The following is a 17,455-nucleotide window of genomic DNA, read 5'->3' as shown; positions in this document are numbered from 1 at the left end:
TTCCAGTCTCGATTCCAGGAGCATCTTCTCAGACAGGCTTCCGCGGCAACCCACCCAAAGCCACTCTGCTACCAGGTCTTGTTACAGTACTAGTTCACTGTTTACATGCTTGTGAACACAAGCACAATTGGACGGACCACTGAGGAAAGAGATGATGTCTGTCCGGCTCATTGCCCTATCTCTAGCTCCTGGCACATAGTAGGGGTTGTGATATCGTGATACCAGAAATAGAGATTTGGTTTTCCTTCAGTATGGGAAGTCCATGAAACTTGTGACTGGCATCTGAAGTGTGTGGCAAGAGGCAGTTGTATCCAACTAAGCCCTTAACCTGTGGGATAGTAAATCCAGGTGGCGTCATAATCGAATTGAATTGTAAATCCAGTTAGTGTCTTGGGGAAATTGGTTGGCGTGGGGGCGGGGACCCACACATTTGATTTCAGAAATGCTGGGAATAAAACAGTTCATGGGTGCTCAAATTAAACAAAAAGGATTGGTTGCATAGAAAAATTACTTACCAATTTTTTAAATTGTTTAAATAAAGGGACTGTCAGACTTAGCTTCTGATGGTGCTATGAGTTGTTTTTAGCACACACTTCTTAGTAGCCCCATCCGAAAGACGTCATAGTGTCATCACCCCCTCACTGCATTGAGACCCACCACAGTGTTCCCTCAAGCAGCCCAGAGAAAGGAGAAGTTAACTTTCCTGTGATGAATGGCCAGGATTTGGTTCTTTCCAAAGTCCTGAGAGGGGGATTTTAGAAACAAGTCATTAAATCCTGCCAAAATATCAACCATACCAATAATTCTTTTACAAGACCACTTGAGTACCGGTAATCATTTTCAAAGCCCTAAATTAGCTGCTTGGAGTCACAGAAGGCCTCAAGGGACTAGGGGAGGGCAGATGCCCCTAAATATCTATAATTACTAAATAATGGGAAGTGCTGCACCAAATTGGAAAGCATCTCAAACAACAATGAAAGATCTGCAAAGCTTTGAGATCGGGAACATTCGGAAAACAGCCTTTCTAGTCCATCTTAGTACCAAAAGCCCTGGTAAAGTGATAAGCATCCTCTCTCCCTCGTTGCCTGACTTAATGCAAGTCACTACATCTCAAGTTAAAAACCTCAATTTTCAGGGGCTGGCTCAGTCGGTGGAGCACGCGACTCTCGGTCTCGGGGTAGTGAGTTTGAACCTCGGGTTGGACATGGAGACCACTTGCGAATTAAAAAAAAAAAAAAACTCACAAAAACTTCAATTTCCTCGTGTATGAAAAGGTCAACGTGAACGCAAGCCAAGTACAGTATTAGACCTCAAAAACCAGGAGAACTTCACACAGCCGCTGGAAGGGGGGCGGATTATCTGCCAACACAATCGGCGGGTTAGAGACTCTCAGAGTTTAACCCCCCGCATCACGCAGGGACCGGCCTCGACTGCCGCAAGACTGAACGCATTAGAAACCAGGCACATCCCAGTACCTGACTGCTCCCGAGGGAGAGTTACTGGGAAAAAAAAACACACCATTAAAATTATGTACGGAAATGCTGTGCAGAGAGGGGCACTGGGTGCCTCAGAGCCTTAAGCGTCCGCGCTCCGCGTCGGCTCAGGTCATGAACTTAGAGCCCCGGTGCAGCCCCACGGCTCGCCGACGGGGAGCCTGCACGCCCTCCCCCTCGCTGCCCCTAACCCCGCCGTGCTCGCTCTCAAATAAATAAAATCTTCAAAAAGAAAAAAAAAAAGCAAAAACAAAAAGAGAAAGGGAAAAGAGACGCTGTACAGAGTGGGGAGGATAGGGAGGAGGGGGCTCCACGTCGGGAAGGCTTTACCTTTCGTCGCTTACTCTGCTTAATCAGCACTAAAGAGTTAAAGCCCAGTAATTCCGCCCGGATGCGCTACTGGCCAGTAGGAGGCGCCCATCCCAAGGAGACAGACGCGGTTCAAGGTATTCGCCGTCCGCCGCCCGCGGAGCCGAGGCGAGGGACGGAAGGCTCCGAGCGCGAGCGCAGGAAGCGGGGCTGGCTCCCCCGCCCGCCGGCGCCCCCGTGGCGCGCGACCCGGGTTTCGAGGCGCTCCCGCAGGCCCAGCGCCGACACTCGGGGCTGCACGACGCCCAGCGCAGCTGCCTGCGCCAGAGGACCCGAGTGTCGTCCGCCGCACGACAGAGGAGACGCGGCCCGCACGCACGTCCTTTTCCGGGCTCGTCGGGGAGGCAGAGCCGGGTGGACCACGGAGCTCAGCGCCCCGGCGAGACCCCCGGCAGCCTGGGGAGCCCGAGCCCGAGCCCGAGCCCCGCCTGCCCCGCCCTAGGCGAACCCCGAGGACCGGACCGAGGACCCCGGGGTCTCCTCGGCGCTTTCCAGCCGCCCGTCCCTCCCAGCCAGGGCACCGGGCTCCCCCGACGGCTGCGCGCCGCGCTCCGGCCCGAGGCAGCCACGCAGACGGCGCAGCGGCAGCCGCGGCACCCACGCCCGGCCCCTCGGAGCCAAGGATGCGGGGTGCGCACGCGGGGGAGCCGGCGGTGCTGGGCGCCCGGCCCCGCGCTCACCTGGCCCGCGCAGCACCGCGCTGACATCGCGGCGGCCGACGACCACCGGCGTCCTCGCCCGCGGCCCGCTGCCCTCCGGCCCTCGCGCCACCTCCAGCCGCGATCTCCCCTTTCTGGAGCAGCTCGCTCCTCCACGCCGAGCAGCCGGGTTGGAAAGCCAGGCACCGCCGCCTGGGAGCAAACAACCGCCGCCAAGCCCCGCCCCGCCGCCGCGGGCCCCGCCCCGCCCCTCGAGCCCCGCCCCCTCGAGCCGCAGGCCCCGCCCCTCGCGCCGCAGGCCCCGCCCCGCCCGGCCGCGCCGCCGCAGGCCCCGCCCCCTCCCGGGCGCCGGCGGCCGAGCAGGCTCGCGCGGGGCCCGCCCTTCCGCTGGCGTCAGGCGGCGCGGCGGCTGCGCTCACTTACCGGAGGGCGGGGCCCGCGTTCCCGTGCTGCCGCGCCCGCTCGCGGCCCCCGGCGCCCGCGGCCCGATGCACCGGCTGGATGCCTGCTGCAGGGAGCCTAGAGCTGCACGGGGCGCCTCACCTCCCTCCTCGGCTCCCTGGGACCCGGGCACCGGGCTGTTCCGCCCTGCTTCCCTCTGCCCTCGGGGGGCCTCGCGAGCGCCCTTGCAGCGCTTCCCTGGAAGCTGATCTGTCTTCCAGGCGCGGCCTTGCTGCCTTCCACCCCGACCTCACTTTATTTATTTATTTTTTATTTATGATAGTCACAGAGAGAGAGAGAGAGGCAGAGACATAGGCCGAGGGAGAAGCAGGCTCCATGCACCGGGAGCCCGACGTGGGATTCGATCCCGGGTCTCCAGGATCGCGCCCTGGGCCAAAGGCAGGCGCTAAACGGCTGGGCCTCACTTTAAAGGGGGCCCCACAATCGCTAGAGGACGTGCAGAGGGTAGCGCCCCCTGTTCTCCCTACCCAGATCTGCTCTCCTCGCGGCCACTTCAAGGCGTTTGTTAGTAAGAACTTAGCGCCAAGCCCTTCAAATTAGAACTTTAAAGTACCCATTTTAGAAGTGAGGCCACGGAAGCCCAGACACGCTCAACAACTTGCCCAAAGCTTCGCAGCAAAACTGCAGAAGCAACCCTGGGACAGGCAGTCCCCTGTCTGACCCCCTTGCACTTGATGCCAGGCTTGCCCCAAGCTGAACTCGCCTCTAAGACACAGCCTTTGGCCGCGGAGGGTGTTGCTGCGCAGACGAGAAGCTGGAGGGGGGAAGGCAGTCGAATGGGAACTGGTCCTGAGTGTTTTATGAGCTGCTCAGGATCTCCTAGTATCTCAAATGCCAGAGTTTATAGGAAGAAAAGTCATGGCGCAGGCCCTACTCAGAGCCGTGGAGTGCAATGAGAGTTGACTGAAATCTGGAAATAATAGTAAAACAAAAAAGTTTTGCAACAGCATACACAGCAGACTAGGGCAGCACCCTGCTCCTTGATGGCCTGTGACTCATCCAAAGCCGAGGTCACTTTGGTCCCATTTCTCACCTGGGGAGATTAGTTGGACACCTAGAGTTTCTGTGCAGCTGGGAAGAGCCAACCAGCTCCTGGGAAAGGGAAGGTGTGACAGTTACATATGTCTGAGCTGTCTGGGATCCAGGCCTCCTATCCAGTTAGAGAAACTGAGGCTCAAGAAGGCAGAGAATTCTCACCAGGGGACCACGGGGATAGAGTCAACTGTAAAAAGATCAGGCCTCCTGACTCTAAATACTGTGCTCATTTTGCCAAATCGATGCCAGCATGGGAGGGTTCGGTGACTAAATCCATGCCAGCCTCCCAGAGAGTTAAGGCAAGAATTAATAACCCAGGGATTTGTCAGCACTGCCCCAAGGTATGGAAAAGCAGAGTGGAAGCCTGAGCTTCCAGAGCCAGGAAGTTGAAAGTTTTAACTCTACCAAGAGCTGGCTGGACCGCCTCTTGGTCTCAGTGTCATCATCTGCAAAACAGGACTCACTTTGCAAGGATTAGATAAACTCACCCTGACAGACCATGCCGAACAGGGCCTGGCCTTCTTAAGTCCTGACCAAGTAGCAGCCCTGGCTGGTATTAATGAAGGAGTTTAAAGAATATTAAGAAATGATCTATGCAAGTTGGTTCCCCCATCTCCCTACTGGGAGACTCACAAGAATGTGGCCTTGTGTAGAGCATACCACCTTCCTTGTTCTGAGGTTGTGCAGTCGCTATTTAAGGTCTGGTGGGTAGCATCCTTTGCATCTGTGGTCAGGTAACAAGAATAAGGGTGATGTCAGAACACATCACAGAAAACAGTGGGACCTTCATTTTAAGCGCTTTGAAGACCTTTTCAAGGAAGACAGTTGTACATGGTGTTCCTAACATGTAGATACATTTACAGTCCATCTCTTTTGATTTGGATTTTTCGGGAACAAGCAGTAATAGCCCTGCCTTAATGAGACTGGCTCTTGGCGGACCATGTGAAATATTTCCCCCACAAAAATTTTCCTAAATTAACTAGCTCCTTTTATGCAATATAATTATATATGTATATATGACATAAATAACCAGTTTATAGTTTGCTTTTTACTCCTCCTGAATTTGAAGTGCTTTTTTGGGGTCTTTCCTTTTTTAGAAAGTAGAAGTCAATGTTGAGTTTTTAAAACACCATTCCTGAACTGAAAACAACAGTGGTATACGCATATTATTAAAGAAAAACACTAGTCATAGACACCCACAAAATTTCATTATACATTTAATGTCCACTTCAATAATGGTTTAAAAGCAAATAAAATCCATTGTTCTGATTCCCTAAAGCTTTTTCAACTTTGAAAAAAAAACAGAAAACAAAAAAAAACACTAGTGGTACATTCAGTTAGTTTTTGAATATAAAAGAAGAAATTTCTCTAATCTTCACTTATAAACTCTCTAGGGACCTCAAAGTAGCAGTGGAAGTTGTATTAATTTCAATTACAATAAATAACAAAGTATTCATTTAGAAACAAAGAGCTACAAATTCAGTACCCCAAGCAAAAAACGAATCAGAGCCCTGTGGTACCCTCACCCCACTCCTGGAAATTTCAGGCTCCTTGACCCCTGTTAAATTAACATGTGCACAATGTTTTTTTAAATGTCAGAAATATGACAAAACATCAAATGAAAAATAGCATCTCCCTTCGCTTCACCCTATCTTTCAGCCCTCCTCTCCAGAGGCAACCACTTTCAATTAGGTTAGCAGTTTTCGCCTATTTACCTTCATATTTTCTTTTCTTTTTTAAGACTTTGTTTGTTTGAAAGAGAGAGTGAACAAGAGCAATAAAGAGAGCGTGAGGGGGTGGGGGAGAGGGAGAAACAGACTCCCGCTGGGCAGGGCTTGACCCCAAAACCCTGAGATCAGGACCTGAGCAGCCGCTTAACCGATTGAACCACCCAGGTGCCCCTGAAAGGATTTTTTAAAAAATATATTCTTGTTTTTCCAAATTCAAGTAATGACTAAATAATTTAAAGATATGTTGTCTGGTCAGGATTCTTTGGTTAGGTGCTTTAGAGAACTGAAGAAATCTTTTGTATTTGTCATCAGTTATTTTGTCAGTATGGAAAGCTAATGATTCTTCACCAAATGGTATTTGCCTCAGTATTTTAAAGCTTCTCCCAGTAACCCATTTTACATTATTAATTTGCTTGATGAGTCCTTTGAGTATAGATAATACAAAGGGAAATACTCCCTTTAGCATCCCAAGAAGGAACCCAAATTCCAAATTAATGAAGAGCGTAGAGGATTGTTCAATGGATCTTTCAGCGTTGCTCAACCCTTCTGGGAACAAATTAAATTTTTCTAAATCCTCAGGGTAATAGCCTAGACTTAATATCAGTGGAGAGAAAGCATATATAATTTATATATTATTAACATGTATATATATTATATATGTTTGCATATTTCTGCACCCACCTCGGACATACCATGTGTAGGGGCCAAGGACACTGCCCCAAGATGGACCATTTGGCCTGAAGATTTTTTTTTTCGTTAAAAGCAATCAAAACCCTCCAGACTCAGGAAAAGCTCTTCACCTCCCCTTCCACTGCCTAATTTACATTGGAAAAGAGAGCTGTTAACAGAGATCTCTTTATCAAAGGAACAGTCTCCATAACAGGGCAACCCTTGTTTTCCAAAAATCTCCTCTCACCTTCTGGCTAGTAATCTTCCTCCCCTTCCTGTCCTCAGGGCCCTCACCCTCTCCTTAGCTCAGGATGAGCCTCACACTCCACCAGTAGGGAATGTCCTGTTTCTGTGGATTCCCGGTTAGGAAACTACATAGTACTTAAGAAACTAAATTCGATTTTTTCCTGTTAATCTGTCTCATGTCAATTTGATTCTTAGTCCGGCTGAAAGGACCTTGAAGGGCAGAGGAAATTTTTTTAAGTCTCCATTTTCTTCTCTTAGAAATAAAAATGTGTGTAAACCAGGCAAATCAAACATTGCAGTCACTATTCAACTTTATTATGAACTTTCAAAAAAAATGGCTGAAAACAGTTCATTTCTGTTCTGCATACCAAGGAAAATTATTCTGACTTCTTTGGTTTTAAAACTCAATCCAAAAACTTTCCATATCCTGATTTCAAGTAAACAGAGGCTTGAAGTGGAGGAGAGGGAGAAGGCAGAGGGAGACAAAAGAGAGAGCAAGGCAACCTTTTCAGGTTTCCTGGTTAATCCATTCTAATTAATCTCCTGAGGGGGAGAAACAAGAGGTGAGCCCACTTCTTCACACAAGAGCACTCTGGGGGCTTCTGGCCTGCTCAGCCAGTGGAGCATACAACTCTTGATCTCAAAGTTGTAAATTTTGTGACATGTGAGCCCCATGTTGGGTGTAGACATTACTTAAAAACAAAATAATAATTTTTAAAAAGCAGCTTGTGTTGTATTATCTTTTTAATACGTATTTAAAGAGATTCTTCCTATTGGTTTCTCTTAAATCCCCTCCATATGATGCTTCCTTTGAAGTTAGCCTCTTAGGAGGTGATTGGTTTTAAAAGAGCCACAGAGTGCTAACTAACTGCCTGTGAAACTAGCTAGTTTCTTGAAAATCAAGAAAAGGCATTCATTGAGGCTTTCACTTGAAAGATGTTTACATTGTTCTGTGAAGGATGGAAAAGTGGAAGGATCTTCCTGAGGCTTCACAGAAAGACAATGCAGCTTATTTATTTGTAATCACATCTTAGATGTGATTAGAGAAGAATGTTTAAGATTCGAAAATAGAATTTTAAATGCGTAAGAAAAGATGGTAAGAAAATATTTAAAAACGACTTCATTTTTGTTTCCCTCTTTAATGTATAAGAGGAAAATACCCAATTAAGAAAATTAATGACCCTGAAACTCTCAAAAAATTTAGAAGCGACTGCTTTAAGATTTTTTCAAGTATGCATTTACTGTTAAAAGTATGCATTTACTGAACTGACATCAATCACTTTGAATATTTTCTTTTTGTATTTTTCCCTATGACATTCCTACAAGTTGAAAGAAAAATTACACATTCTTAAATTTTGTTTTATTTTTTAAAGCAGTGGGGTTCTCTTCCATAACCTGTCTACATTTTCTGAAGAAGCAAAGGCATATTCATTTCTGGCCCACCAGCCGAAGTATGAAATCTGAAATGAGGATGTGTGATCTGAACCACAGTAAACTGAAGTAGGACACAGACACCAATTTTTTCTTTTTGGCTGGGACCTGGGACCAATTAGTAGAAAACACAGAGTTAAAGCAATGTTATAGACTTGAGGGTGGAGGGGAGAGACAAGAGAATAGGAGGGAAGCAAAAGATTGGCTATTCAGTGGAGGAAAGGCTGAACTGAAACTCCCCCCCCCCCCCCCCAGGAAAACCTTAGATATCAAATTGTGAAAGGTTCTTGCTGTTGTCAACCTGCAGATTTACCAGCTTGCTCCGGTAAGGCTAATGGTGATGACTTCATCAACGAGATGACTTTGGGAGGTTTCTCTTTTAGAAATAGAAGTTTTCCTTGTGCCACTAATTTTTTAAATCCTTTGGAACACAGAGGTTTTTGGAAAAGTAGGAAACCAAGCAGAATGGCTTAGCTTCCATCATAGGAATATGTAAGGTCTAGTGCTTGGGTGGAAGGAAGAAGTACCAATAGCTGTAAAACCTTCTAGCTTTTATGTTTTAAGTCAAATGGTGACTCTAACCATACGCCCACTGCAGCCAGATGCACGTAGAGGTCAGCCTGGGCCCTCTTTGCCTGTCTTCCTTCAAGCTTTGCTCCCCGGGAATCCCTAAAAGGAAACAATACCTTCATCTAATCAGAGTTTTCTAACTCTGGGGATCTTTCACAAACAGGGAGTGCTTGCAGGCAAACAGGTCTTTGGACATCGATTAGTTCACATAAGATCAAAATTTTAGGATGCGAACGAACCCCTGTACCCTCTATTTTACCATAGTAGATATTGGAAACACTAGATTTTAGGGAAAAGCCTTAGTCAAAAACTACTACCTTTTGGATGACAAGAAGCTGGAGCAAGGGAACCAACCACATTGTGCCCCACCGATTTCCAAATTTCTATATATTATCTTATTTCAGTCTGAATCCCAAAGCAGAACAAAGGATCGCAGGAGTACCTCAGAATGAGGATGGGTCACCCCGTGAAGGTTGCCTTGTGTTTTCATTCTGGTGAAATAATTTTAAAACAAGGCAGAGGAGATTTGGGGCTCAAAGTGGCAGACAATGATTACATTCATCTCCTCTCTTTCTCAATATCTATCTTTTTTTCTGTAAGTTCAGTTTTATTTGATTTCATATGTAAGTGAGATCATCCAGTATTTGTGTTTCTCTGCCTGACTTATAACACTCAGTATAATGACTTCAAGATCCAGACACATTGTCACAAATGGCAGGCTTTCCTTCTTTTTGTGGCTGAATAATATTCCATTTTTATATATACTACACCTTCTTTATTCTTCCACTGATAGACACTTAAGCTGTTTCCATGTCTTGGCTATTGCAAGTAATGGTGCAGTAGAAATGGGGGTGCAAGCATCTCTTCCAGGTGGTGATTTCTCCATACTGAGGAATTTCCATATTGTTTTCCATTTTGGCTGCACCAATTTACATTTCTACCAAAAGTGTGCAAGGGCATTCTATTCTTCACATCCTTGCCAGCACTTGTTCTTTCTTGTCTTTTTGATGATAGCCGTACTGACAGACGTGAGGTGGTAACTCAGGGTGGTTTTGATATGCATTTCCCTCACATTGGTGATGATGAGTACTTTTTCATGTACCTGCTGCCATATGAATATCTTCTTTGCTTTTTTTTTAAAGATTTTATTTATTCATTCATGAGAGACACAGAGAGACGCAGAGACACAGGCAGAGGGAGAAGCAGGCTCCCTGTGGGGAGCCCGACGTGGGACTCGATCCCGGGTCTCCAGGATCACGGCCTGGGCTGAAGGCGGCGCTAAACTGCTGAGCCACCGGGGCTGATTGAGTATCTTCTTTTTTAAAAAAATTCATTTATTTGAGAAAGAGAGAGCATGAGGAGAGGAAGGAGTAGAGAGAGAAACAGGCTCCCTGCTGAGCCCAGGACCCTGGGATCATGACCTGAGCCCAAAGCAGCCACTTAACGGACTGAGCTGCCTAGGTGCCCCTTGAGTATCTTCTTTGGAAAAATGTCTATTCGTGTCCTTTGTCCATTTTTTTTTTATTGGATTACTTGATTTCTACCTCTTGAGTTTATGAGTTCCCTGTAAGTTTTGGATACTATCCACTAGCTATGTGGTTTGCAAGTATTTTTTCCCATTTCATAGGTTGCCTTTTCATTATGTCAGTCATTTCTTTTGCTATACAGAACTTTTTAGTTTGATGTGGTTCCACTTGTTCATTTTTGCTTCTGTTGCTTATGCTTTTGGTGTCACATCCTAAAAATCATTACTAAAACCAATGTCAAGGGCAGCCCAGGTGGCTCAGTGTTTTAGCGCCACCTTCAGCCCAGGGCGTGATCCTGGAGACCCAGAATCGAGTCCCACGTAGGGGTCTCTAGAGTCTCTCATGAATAAATAAATAAAATCTTTAAAAATAAAAATAAATAAATTAATAAAATAATAAAACCAATGTCAAGGAGAATTTTTCCCTATTTTCTTCTAGGAGTTTTATAGCTTCAGGTATTATGTTTAAGTCTTTAACCTATTTGGAGTTAATGTTTGTGGGCAGTATAGGAGAGGGGTCCAGTTTCATTTTTCTGCATGTGATTATCCAGTTTTCTCACCACCATTTATTAAAGAGACTATCTTTCCACCAGCGAATCTCTGGCTCGCTTGTCAAATATTAGTCAACTACATATGTGACGGTTTATTACTGGGCTCTTGATTTTGTTCCGTTGGTCTGTGTGTCTATATCTATGCCAGTACCATACTGTTTTAATTACTGTAGACTTACAATATACTTTGAAATGAAGAAGTACAATGCCTTTTGGCTTGTTTTTCTTTCTCAGAATTGCCTTGACTCAAAAACAAAAAAGAATTGCTTTGACTCTTTAAGGTCTTTCATAGTTCCATATGAAATTTAGGATTGTTTTTTTCTATTTTTGTGGGAAAATGCCATTAGAATTAAAAAAAAAAAGATTTTATTTATTTATTCATGAGAGATACACAGAGAGAGGCAGAGACACAAGCAGAGGGAGAAGCAGGCTCCCCATGGGGACTCAATCCCAGGACCCGGGATCACGCCCTGAGCCCAAGGCAGAAGCTTAACCGTGGAACCACTCAGGCACCCACCATTAGAATTTTGATAGGGTTCACACCAAATCTATAAATGGCTTTCAGTAATATGGACATTTTAATAATATTAATTATTCCAGTCCTTGAACATGGATTATCTTTCCATTTATTAGTGTCTTCTTCAATTTTCTTTCATCAAAGGTTTATAGCTTTCAGTGTACAAATCTTTTACCTCCTTTGTTAAATTTACTCCTAAGTATGTTATTGTTTCTGATGCTTTTGTGAATGCGGCTGGTCTCTTTATTTATTTTTGAGATATTTTGTTGTTAGGTAATATTTTTTCCTTACTCATCTGCAATACCAAGTCATGAACCAAGTGTCTGTACATGCCTGGATCTGTTTCCTGGGCTCTTTGTTACATTCCATTTATCTAATTGTCTATCTCTGCACTATATATACTCTTAACTTTTATAGCATAAATTTGAATGTCTTGATTTTTGGTAGATTAACTCCTACTACATTCTTTAGGAGTGTCTTCACTATTCATGGTCTTTTGCTCTTCCATGTAAATTTGAGAGTCATTTTGTAAAGCTTCACAAAATGCCTGTTGGAATTTTTACTGGAATTTCATTGACTCTACAGATTGTGAAGAATTGACATCTTTGTAAGAATGACTTTTCCTATCCAAGGACACCATGTATATTTCTCTATTTGAGTCTCTCTTACTAACTTTCATTAAATTTTTTTTTAAGATTTTATTTATTTATTCATGAGAGACACAGAGAGAGAGGCAGAGACACAGGAAGAGGGAGAAGCAGACTCCCCACGGCAATATCGATGTGGAACTCAATCCTAGGACTCCGGGACCACGACCTGAGCCAAAGGCAGATGCTCAACCACTGAGCCACCCAGGTACCCCAAACTTCCATTAAAAGTATATCATTTGTTCCACACAGGTTTTGCACAGTTTTTGTTGAACATATTCTTGGGTTCTTTTATTTCTTACTATTATTGCAAGCAATATATTTTTATTTTTAATTGTGAAATACAGGGACACCTGGGTCGCTCAATGGTTGAGCATCTGCCTTTGGCTCAGGTCATGATCCTGGGGCCCTCAACCCAGGATGGAGTCCCACATCAGGCTCCCTGCAGGGAGCCTGCTTCTCCCTCTACATATGTCTCTGCCAATCTCTATGTGTCTCTCATGAATAAATAAATAAAATATTTTTAAAAAATAATTGTGAAATACAAAATAGCTAAAATGAGTATATGAACATATATGTACAGCTTAAAGAATAATTGTAAAGCCATCACTCATGTAAACACCATCTGGATGGAAAAAATACAACCTTGTTAATACTATAAAAGCCTCCCCTGTGTCCCCCATCACATCCTTCTTCCTCCACCTTCTGATAATTACATTTCCTATCGTTCTGTATAGCTTTACTACCACTGTATGCATCTCCAACTAATTTACTTTAGCCTATTTTTGAACCTTGTATAAATGGTATAAATCATACCGTATGTGTTATAGACTTCTCTTACTCATTGCCATTTTGTAAGATTCATCCATTTTAATACAACTGGCTATTTTCATTCATTTTCATCAATGTGTATTACATTATATGACTATACTATGATTGCTTATCTATCCTACTTACATTGTAACTGAACGAAGTCCACTCCTTGGTGAGTTACATAGAGAGAGATCACACCAGGTGGTTATCACACAAAGAAAACTTTATTTGCAGCAAATAAGGAGACCATGGGGAACAACTTCCAAAGCTGCAATTCCCCAATTCCCATTCCCCGAGTGGGGGTTAGTGGATTTCTTTTATTTAGAGTCAGGATGAATATTCAGAATGGGGAGATTTATCATCGCTTATAAAGACAGATGTGCAGGCTTACCTAGAAAATATGCCTATATATGTAAGCTATGTTGCATTAATGAAGTTTGTACTCCTCCTTGGGCAAGGATTTTAACATTATAATGAGGTGGAGGTCGAAGATCCATCTGTGCAGGTGTGAGTCAGTGGTCCAGCTCAAACTGCTCAAACTGCAGCTCTTCCTATTGTCTGCCTCTAAAAGATAAGGTTAACATTCCTGTAAAGGAAAGGAGAGGGAGGTGGTCGGTGGAGGTCTCGCTGGTGACAGTTTTAACCTCGTTAACCCCATGGGGCATGATTTCAGTATCAATCCTGTAAGTCTTGCTTCCAGCTTTTTGTTATTTAAAACAATGCTGCAAGGGGCACCAGGAAGGCTTGGTTCAGCATCTGACTTTAGCTCAGGTCATGATCCCAGGGTCCTGGGATCAAGCCCCATATCAGGGTCCCTGCTCAACAGGGAATCTGCTTCTCCCTCTCCTGCTCCCCCTGCTTTTGCTCTCTCTCTCTTTCTCTTTTTCTCTCTCTCAATCTCTGTCAAATAATTAAATGAAATCTTTAAAAAAAATTAAAAAATAGAACCAATGCTGCTATAAAAATTCATGCTCAAAAAAAAAATTCATGCTCATAAAGTGTGTATGTATTTTCTGTTGCACGTGTACAAATATTTTTCTAGTTCAATAGTTCTAAAATGTGGTCTGAGGGACCCTGGGAGTCCCTCTAGGAAATCCTCCCTTTTCTAAGTATATATCCATGTAAGTCCAAATTTTCTTCCTATCCTTCAACCAAAACAGTATTTCACAACATATTGAAAGCAGAAACAGATAAGATACAAGAGTCTAGCTGACATCTATTAAGCAAACATTAAAAGGTTTTTAAAAACATAAAATAGGGGCAGCCCTGGTGGCCCAGCGGTTTAGTGCCATCTTCAGCCCAGGGTGTGATCTTGGAGACCAGGAATCAAGTCCCATGTCGGGCTCTCTGCATGGAGCCTGCTTCTCCCTCTGCCTGTGTCTCTGCCTCTCTCTCTCTCTCTCTCTGTGTGTCTCTCATGATTAAATAAATAAAATCTTTTAAAAAAACATAAAATAGTAATTGTTTTTGAAGAATATAGTTATTACACATAAAGATAGATTTTTTTAAACAATAGCAAAGGCATAAAAGCAACCTAAATATCTATTGATAGATGAATGGATAAGAAAGATATATACATATATGTATGTATATGTATATATATATATTTTTTCCATATATATGTATATACCACAGAATATTACACAACCATAAAAAAGGATGAGATCATGCCATTATGACATGGATAGAGCTCGAGGGTATTATGCTAAGTAAAACAAGTCAGACTGAGAAAGACAAATGCCATATGATTTCATTTATGTGTTAATTATAAAAAACAAATGAATGAACAAACAAAAAGCAGAATCAGACCTATAAATACAGAGAACAAGCTAATGGTTGCCAGAGGGAAGAGGGGTGGGGAGATGTGCAAAATGGGTGAAGGTGAGTGGAGATACAGGCTTCCAGTTATGGAATGAAGAAGTCACAGGAACAAAAGGCACAGCATAAGGAAAATAGTCAGTGGTACTATAATAGCATTGTATGGTGACAAATAGTAGCTACACTTGTGGTGAGCACAGCATAACACATAAATATGTTGAATCACTATGTTGTATACCTGAAGCTAATGTAACATTGTGTGTCAACTATCCTCAAAGTAAAAAAAAAAAAACTTTTTAATATATTATTTTTTGCTAAAATGCAATATATTTATTATTTTTAGAAATAAGGGACAGCAGGATGCCTGGGTGGCTCAGCAGTTGAGTGGCTGGCTTTGGCTCAGGGCGTGATCCCTGGGTTCCGGGATCGAGTCCCACATCAGACTTCCTGTGTGGAGCCTGCTTCTCTCTCTGTGTCTCTCATGAATAAATAAATAAAATATTTAAAAATAAATAAATAAAATAAAAATAAGGGGCACTTGAGTGGCTCAGTCAGTTAAGCGTCTGCTTTTGGCTGGGTTTATGATGCCAGGGTCCTGGGATCGAGCCCTGTGTTGGGCTCTCTGCTGAGTGGGGAGTCTGCTTCTGCCTCTACCCCTGCTCTCTGCTCCTGCTCTCTTTCTGGCTCAAGCACTCACTATCTCTTTCTCTCAAATAATTTTTTTTAAAGATTTTATTTATTTATTCATGAGATACACAGAGAGAAAGAGAGAGAGAGAGGCAGAGACACAGTCAGAGGGAGAAGCAGGCTCCATGCCGGGAGCCCGACGCGGGGCTCAATCCCCGGGTCTCCAGGATCACGCCCTGGTCTGAAGGCAGGTGCTGAACCGCTGAGCCACCCAGGGATCCCCCTCAAATAATTTTTTTAAGTGAATTGCATGAATATTTAAATTTTTCTTTTTTAAAAAGATTTTTACTTATTTATTCATGAGAGACACAGAGAGAGGCAGAGACATAGGCAGAGGGAGAAGTGGGAGAAGTAGAATTCCGGCAAGGAGCCTGATGTGGGACTGGATCCCAGGACTCCAGGATCATGCCCTAGGCCAAAGGCAGACGCTCAACTGCTGAGCCACCTAGGCATCCCTAAATTTTTCTTTTTCTTTCTTTTTTTTCTTTTAGGATTTTATTTTATTTTATTTTTTAAAGATTTTATTTATTTATTTATTCATGAAAGACACAGAGAGAGAGAGAGGCAGAGACACAGGCAGAGGGAGAAGCAGGCTCCACGTGGGGAGCCTGACATGGGACTCGATCCCGGGTCTCCAGGATCACGCCCTGGGCCAAAGGCAGGCCGCTGAGCAGCCCAGGGATTCCCCAGGATTTTATTATTTTTAAGTAATCTCTACACCCAATGTGGACTCAAACTTACAACCCGAAGATCAAGAGTCACATGCTTCACTGACTCAGCCAGCCAGGCACCCCTAATTTTTTTCTGTTTTAATTACTGATACTATTTCAGGGAGCAAGAATTCCTATCTTCTCAAGGATCCTTCTAGTTGGACTAAGAGACAGATTAATAGAAAATTAATAGGCATGCATACAGGGAATCCACATAGACATGGAAATTCCAAAAGCAGGCAAAATTAAGTATATATGTCATTCTGAGCTAAGGAGAAGGGATAGGAGTCTGGGACTTCAGAGGAAAGGAATGCAATTCACAGAGCAATAAGAAGAGCCAATGTATGGTAATTAGATATCTGTCCTACCATACCGATGGGTCACCCGGATAAAATTTATCTCTGTCAGTTATCCTTATTCTGGGGAAAACCTCAATTTAGATTCTTCTGTGTGGCTAAGGAAAGTCAGAATTTTCTCTTGAGCCCACAAGTTCTCAAATACCTTCAATTCAAAATAATCCACATGCTAAAGTGACACATTAGGGAGGGGAGCATGGAGGCCCTGTCCTGAACCCATTCACTGTAGACAGTGAACAAATGCCATTTGGTGTTCTCAATTATCTGTAAGAGAGCATAAGGGTCCAGGGATCAAAAAGTTTGAGCATTGATCCTTTAGGACACCGTCTTCAAACTGGGTGCACTGTCCAGGGAGAAAAAAAAGGTACAAAGAGGTTTAAGAGTCTATTCCCAGATCCCTAATGTCCATCTGTACTATGCCCTAGCTTCCTATAGTTCTCCTTTCTTACCTTCCCATTCACAAGACTATGCCTCTTTGAGTCTAAGTTGCTCTTTTCTCCCTCCACATGGTAATACTATTTTCTGAAATTGATCGATGTTACCATTCAAATCCACCAAGTGGCTGTCTTACCATAGTTCTCTTTGCCTGGTACCTTCTGGTTAAATAAGAAAGTGCCAGCCTTAAAACAAATAGATGTTGGCAACTTGGAGGAAAACCCTCCTGAGACCAGAGTGAAGCAATTTTTGTTTTTAGGAAATGCTGCTTCACCAATGCTCATGATGCTCCTAAGACAACATATGGGGAAAAAAGACATTGAGTCTGAATGGAAGAGTGATTCACATGAGCCATCCTGACACGGAGACAGTTTAAAAATACTTTAACCTATTTTTTTCACAAGGTTAAAAAAAATGTGTGTCAATAAGGTTTTTGAAGCTCCTTCAAGAAGTATATTTCAATTCTGAATTACTAATAATTGTCATTTATAAGACTCAGAGCCTTAGGTTCATAGGAAATTTTTTTTAAGATTTTATTTATTTAAAAAAAAAAGATTTTATTTATTTATTCATGAAAGACACAGAGAGAGGCAGAGACACAGGCAGAGGGAGAAGCAGGCTCCCTGTGAGGAAGCTGATGTGAAACTCGATCTAGAGACCCCAGGATCACGACCCAAGCCAAAGGCAGATGCTCAACCACTGAGCCACCCAGACATCCCAGGTTTGTAGGAA

The 17,455-nt window shown here is 43.7% G+C and overlaps 1 protein-coding gene across 2 annotated transcripts in view; it reads right to left on the bottom strand.

The window, feature by feature from the left end:
- The window catches only part of SERINC5 (serine incorporator 5), a 106,829-nt gene extending 104,098 nt beyond the window's left edge, over window positions 1-2,731 (bottom strand). Inside the window, exon 1 of one of the 2 annotated variants that reach the window (XM_025437038.3) lies at window positions 2,543-2,731. In XM_025437038.3, coding sequence (XP_025292823.1) covers window positions 2,543-2,569 — 27 coding nt within the window. In that variant the 5' untranslated portion in view covers window positions 2,570-2,731. The remainder of the gene's footprint in view (window positions 1-2,542) is intronic. The other variant, XM_049108336.1, reaches the window with a different exon arrangement.
- Between the last annotated feature and the right edge of the window lie 14,724 nt (window positions 2,732-17,455).

Source organism: Canis lupus, chromosome 3 (assembly GCF_003254725.2).
Source record: "Canis lupus dingo isolate Sandy chromosome 3, ASM325472v2, whole genome shotgun sequence".
NCBI classification, from domain to species: domain Eukaryota; kingdom Metazoa; phylum Chordata; class Mammalia; order Carnivora; family Canidae; genus Canis; species Canis lupus.
This window is presented reverse-complemented; position numbering and strand designations above follow the sequence as displayed.